A 6,159-nucleotide genomic window follows, 5' to 3' on the forward strand; every position below is an offset into this window, starting at 1 on the left:
TATATTGAGTCCCTTTAGCTATATGTTTTAAGTATAAAATGCATGTCCATAAATATTAATGTGTGAGCAAATCTTTGCATTTTACTTAAACAATCTTTGTAATTTATAAGATTATCTTTAGATGTTTATAGCATAAATCAGGCGATCATCCGAGCTGAATCGGACATTGATTAGAATAAGAAATGATACGAATTCAGCCTCAGCAAGAAAGTTGCACCAAATAAAAAATAATGCTCCCATTCAATTTACGATATCTTCAAATGATAGTCCTAAAAATCTATGTCCTGCACATTCAGTAAAGTATTATGCTTATTATGCTTATTTGTATTAACGCTTAAAAGTCAGTCGCGTAACGTGCAGTTCGATTATTATTTTTTCACCTCATAAATATTTAAGTATAATGATTATTATTTTATTTTTAGTGACTATTTGCGCCCCTTGTGTTTACCAATGGAAAGTGAAGATGCAAACTTGTGGCACGGAAAAAATTGTTCGGTTGTTGGATGGGGAAAGCTGTTCGAGATAGGACATACGTTCCGTGAGTACACCTATTTATTTCAATAAATATATGTACCAATTTAAACTAATGAATGGTATGTTGTAAGTGGTATGTAGTAAGTTAAGAATACATTTTGAATTTAATGATCTCTATATCAAAAATGGTTTAAATCCAAAGAAAACAAATGACTGCATCTGAAGATAGATTACAAGATAGTTATTTTTACATTAAAAGAAAGAAGGTTGGAAAAAAGGGTAGAAAAATCAACCATTCAGTGGACCAGTAACATTGGTGTGTCCAAATGCCCTAACCATATTGTTTCTGCATCAATTCATATTTTATTTCAGATTTTACTTTCCGAAAAAAAAAGTTGTACCTATAAACTGTTCTAGAATACCAAAAAAAGAAAGAAAAACGGAATATGTGATAAAAAATCCTAAAAAGAAAAAGCTACGTAACAAATGGTGCTATTGGTGTTAAAGTAAGAAGCTTGAAAACAAAAAAGCATCGGTAATTTTTTTAAATCAGTAAATCAGTACACTTCTCGAAATGACCGTTGAATATATATATATATATATATATATATATATATATATATATATATATATATATATATATATATATATATATATATATATATATATATATATATATATATATATATATATATATATATATATATATATATATCTTTTGTGGATGATTTCGCAGTGTTTCTCAGTAGTGGTTTATTGATCGTTTACTTTTCTATCGAAAAACGGATATTCAGCTAGCATAAAATATAACAGATGTCTAATGCTTAATAGATTTTTTTTATTAATTTTAAAATGTACTCAGTTTAACTACTAAATACTGTGGTTATTTTTTAATGATTTGTTCGTTTTTAAGTTCAAGTTTTAAAATCAGGAAATTTTAATACAGCTTGGAATCCAAATTTTTTCGAACAACTGGAAACCACTAATGTTGCTAGACTATTATCACCAAGCATTTCCTGCTCAAAAAGTTCTCCACGAAGGCAAATTTCGCCCAATACTTTATCCAGGAGTTCACTAGTCTTCTGGATTGGGTTCAAACTTGCAAGGATACGAAGTTGAGCTTCAGTAGTCGTAAACCAGAAAAATTGGGTGAGCTGTTCAACGATGGTTATAAAGTAAAAAATAGATTTAAATGGGTCAATTACTAAGTTCATGGAAAAATTATAATTATAAATTTAAAAACAATGCTGAAAAATATTGAATAATTTTTTTGTTTTAACTACATTATGCAAGTTTAAAGTTCTCTTTTCTGATCAAATTGATATTTCAGCTGACAGTCTCCAGGAAGTGCGGCTACCAGTCATATCTACAGAGGAATGTCGCAAGAAAATAATCTTTCTCTCTATGTATCACATTACCGATAATATGTTCTGTGCTGGATATGATCGCGGAGGGCAAGATGCTTGTTTGGTAAGCAACTGACTCAATGAAACATATGAAGGGCTTGAAATGTATAGAGAAATATAATAAGTCAGAATTTAACATTTTTACACCAAACTGTCCCTTAACATTATTTCCAGATTCGTTACAAGTTTCAAGAAATTTTCATTAAAATCGGCACATAACACACATAATTCGCAGATAAAGGGACACATAGCAGATGACATATTTGGATGAGCAAATATCGCAGATTTAGATAATCGAATAGTAGATAGCACAGTCAGATAACCAGAAAGCACAGTTAGATAACGAGAAAGCACGGTTAGACTACGAAATAGCGCAATTAAATAATCAGATAGCCAGAAGTAACCAAATATAGTTAGGTAACCAGATAGTGGTAAACTTTATACGAAATCTAAATACTAAACTTTATACGATAATCTAAACTTTAATACGAATTTACATGATTCAGTAAGAAGAAATAATAGAGAAGTAATTTTACTTCGAGAAGATTCTTATAACAATTCGAGTAAGGAACCGTTTTTACGCTCTTTATTATTATTTTTTTTAAGAAATTCAATATAAATTAATCTGGTGACATGTAATCTTTCTCTTTTTGCTACTTTTGATTGACAGCAACTGGAGCGTGAACTTTTATAAAATAAGGAATTAAATTTCCCTTGAGGAAGAAACATATTGTCTAGAACAATGTATAAGTAATCAATATTTAAAGCAAAGAAAAAAACCCGAAGAAGTAAAAAGCTGAGAAGCAAAAGAAGTTCGCAAACAAAAAATGATTCTTTCAGCACATCAAATTTTAATTCAGTAGTTGCATTTCAGAGGGCTTACAGATAGTCCAAACATCATATTTTTCTCTACAAGTTTCGCTGTTAATAATTTGTGAATTTATTGTCGAATCTAAATTTTTTTATTCCGTCGTAGTCCCTGTACTTTTTTACACTCCATTGTAATACTCTGCTTCTTTAGTTTAGCAACTCGTTTTAGCTATACTTTCTTTAGTTTAGCTATAGTTCGTTTACTAGGAGCTGGCACTTGGCTCCACCTCCTCGGACGAAGAGTTCATTTCGACACGGGAGTAAGAGGAGAAAATTGTCCGCTCTTGAGATTGAGACAACCCTTAATGCGCGCCAAACGCAAACAGTGAATTATTTTTTTCCAGTCACATACTTCGCTTTTTCATCTGATAATATACCTTTCGTTACTCTAGCTAATTAAAACAAAATGTCTCAAAAAGGACAAACTATTCACTCAAAAGAGAGAAATATTATGAAATTTATGAAATAAAATGTTAAAAAAAGTGCACATAAAGATTGCGAAATAAATATTTTTCTCATACGATCGCCAAGTAGTAACTATATTCAGGATTGTTTATAACCTTCTCCCAAAAATAGCGAAATAGTATATGCGGACACCACGTGATGAAGGCGGAGTCAAGTGTCAACTCCTGGTGAAAGAACTATACGTTTCTTTAGTTTAGCTTCGTACTGTTTTGGTGAAGCAAATTAAAATGTAACGTTAAGTTGAACACCCAAAACAGATTTTACGATTACGATTTTTTTGATATAGAGATATTTTCTTTGTTTGTCTAAACAACTGTTTCTATTGCCCGTACAGGGTGATTCTGGAGGACCTCTTATGTGCCAAAGAGATGATGGTCGATGGATATTGCTGGGAGTAACAAGCAATGGTGATGGTTGTGGTAGACCCGAAAGACCAGGGGTCTATACCAAAGTCGCACGATATCTTTCCTGGATCAATAGTGTTATTGGTAAGTACTGAACTGCAATATTTATTGCAGCTTAAAAAATTGCTCCAAATAGCACTTAAGCAAAGAAGATTTTAACCAGAAATAAATTTTGCGATATTATTTTGAGTTTTTATTCGTGATCGAGCTTCTTCAGTTGATTAAAAATGTTCCAATAAACGGTAGTTTAAGAAATGGGCTATTTTAAGGAGTTGCATATTTGATATTTTATGCATTTTACGAAATATTGGGACACTTCACTCACGATCGCTAAACAATTAGTTTTCTTGAGGATAAATAGTTGTTTAAAACAAAATATAGAAATTTATTAGTAAAAAGATCGAATTTTTTATACACTAATAGCCCCTGCTCTAATTAGCATTTTAGGGCTATTAGTTCATTATATTCGATTGAAAATCAGATCATTCGAACAAAGGTTTTTCAAGTTACTATATATTTTTTCACGTATTCCAAGCGGCTTATGATGCGAAGGGGGTTTGCCAACAAGTATCTATTTGCAGCAATTTATATTTTTCGTATCCTGACGATTTCGCATACTTTCAGCAAATTTTGATTTATTGTTAATTTTTGCTTATTGCAAATTAAACAGTTAACTTGTTAATTTCAATAAATTTTTGACTGTTTGTACCTGGCCAATGATTTATACTTTAAATAAATACATAGAAATATTAATGAGTAATAAATTCAGCAAATCAAATTCGTTTAGCCAAAATCTTCTATATATCTTCTGAGCTGGGTTCGACGCTAAGTCGAGTTCTAAATTACAAGTTTATAGAAAATGAACATTTGTGCTGTATATACACACTATAAATTGATTGCTCAAAGACGTTGCTAAAACAGGGTTTTTTTTTTTTTAATATATCGATTTGTGGAAGATTTGTGGTTCGTGTTGTGATTTTTAATCATTAGATTTCAGTTCGAAATATCGAGAGTTGGTTGCACATTTATATTGACGTATTTATCAATTTTGTTTTGATATAATTTAGTCCACAAATTTTTGAAAATTTCATAATTATCTTCTTTCTTTTCATCCTAACTCATAAATATTTTTCAGATTCTGAGTATATTCAACATCCTTTCAACGACACATGCGAAGGCGTGCGTTGCAACTTGGGAAGATGCATACCACCCTACAAAATGTGCGACAATCGATGGGATTGCTCTGAAGGAACAGACGAAGATAACTGCGTCGATTAATAGCTATTCCATACGTCTAAAATGACTCTTTAAAATCCGTGAAGTGCAGCTTTTGGTTGAATGCTCAAATTTACGTTTCATAATAGTATTACTCATATATCCATTGCACATACCATTTCATTATGTGATAGAACTTTCATCCTATTTAACACCTTATCACATGGTATATCCAACCAATGCTCACTATTTTAAGCAATTTTCGCATACATATTCAGCTCATGATAATTGCCTAGTAAAATGTCGAAATAAATTAATGTGCAACGATTAGTTGTTTATACCATGTGGTAATGCGCTTTGTATGATTGATGCCCAGTCGGAGTTTAGCCGTTCTTAAAAGGCCAACCAAACAAACCGAGAAAACTGATGGCCCGTTATGGCAGCTAATAACATTATCTTAAGTCTCATTTGGAAGAAAATTATGGACTTCGTTGATTCATATTTGAGTTTTATTTTCTGGAGGATGGTTCTATTTGGGCTCGAAAGAATTTCCCTGGGGTTTAATCTTCCTTTAACTTCATTTGACGTCTTTGAAAATATTTTAGAAAGTAAGACAGAAAAAAAACATCCCTTTCTTCACAGCTGTCTTGCATTGTTTGTGAAATATTATGAATTTTTATGTGCCAGACCCGGAAGAAAATCATTCTGCTATTTTACTTAATGTCTTTTTTTATATATGTATTTATTCTTTCGCCACGTGCGTGGAGCGCTCATTGTCCAATTATGTGTGAATTTCAAACAATGCTGTAAGCATAAATAAAATTCGCGAGAATTTTTCCATATTTATTTATTTTTTATATTTATTGTACAATGGATGCCTTTTGTGCTTACATCATTGTCCTCCTCTTTGTAAATTGTATGTGATTTTATAATAAAGATTTTGTTTATTTATGCATTTAATGTGTATAGTGTTACAAATAGTATTCAAACATAATTTTAAAAAATGTATATATTTATAAACCAGCTAAAGCGGAAAATCTATGCCTGTGTTTTTTTCTTTCGAATCCGCCTTAACCCTACAACAGTTGGTGGATTGTACATGTTTCAAATTGACATCTTAAAGGAAATCTTTCACCCAAAATAAAATTCCATTCAATAAAAAAACATTTCAGAACTCTAAAAACCGTTTGCTATGAAATCAACAATCTGTTTATAAATTGTTTATTTTTTGATTTAGATTATTCAAAGCCTTTTTCAGATATTAATTACCAAAAAACTGAGGAAAAGCAGCAAGTACGAACCAAAAGCAAACATAATATCACGAA

General features: G+C 30.9%; 1 protein-coding gene across 3 annotated transcripts in view; it reads left to right on the forward strand.

Moving 5' to 3' along the window:
- Positions 1-5,789, forward strand: part of LOC107455926 (uncharacterized) — a 93,160-nt gene extending 87,371 nt beyond the window's left edge. For all 3 annotated transcript variants that reach the window (XM_087156885.1, XM_043046121.3, XM_087156886.1), the window contains 4 exons: positions 423-538; positions 1,805-1,944; positions 3,550-3,703; positions 4,755-5,789. In XM_087156885.1, coding sequence (XP_087013011.1) covers positions 423-538; positions 1,805-1,944; positions 3,550-3,703; positions 4,755-4,897 — 553 coding nt within the window. In that variant the 3' untranslated portion in view covers positions 4,898-5,789. The remainder of the gene's footprint in view (positions 1-422; positions 539-1,804; positions 1,945-3,549; positions 3,704-4,754) is intronic.
- The last annotated feature ends 370 nt before the right edge of the window (positions 5,790-6,159 follow it).

The sequence above is a fragment of the Parasteatoda tepidariorum genome, chromosome 2, assembly GCF_982258835.1.
Source record: "Parasteatoda tepidariorum strain Cologne lab strain chromosome 2, Ptep-v5.0, whole genome shotgun sequence".
In the NCBI taxonomy this organism is placed as follows: Eukaryota; Metazoa; Arthropoda; class Arachnida; order Araneae; family Theridiidae; genus Parasteatoda; species Parasteatoda tepidariorum.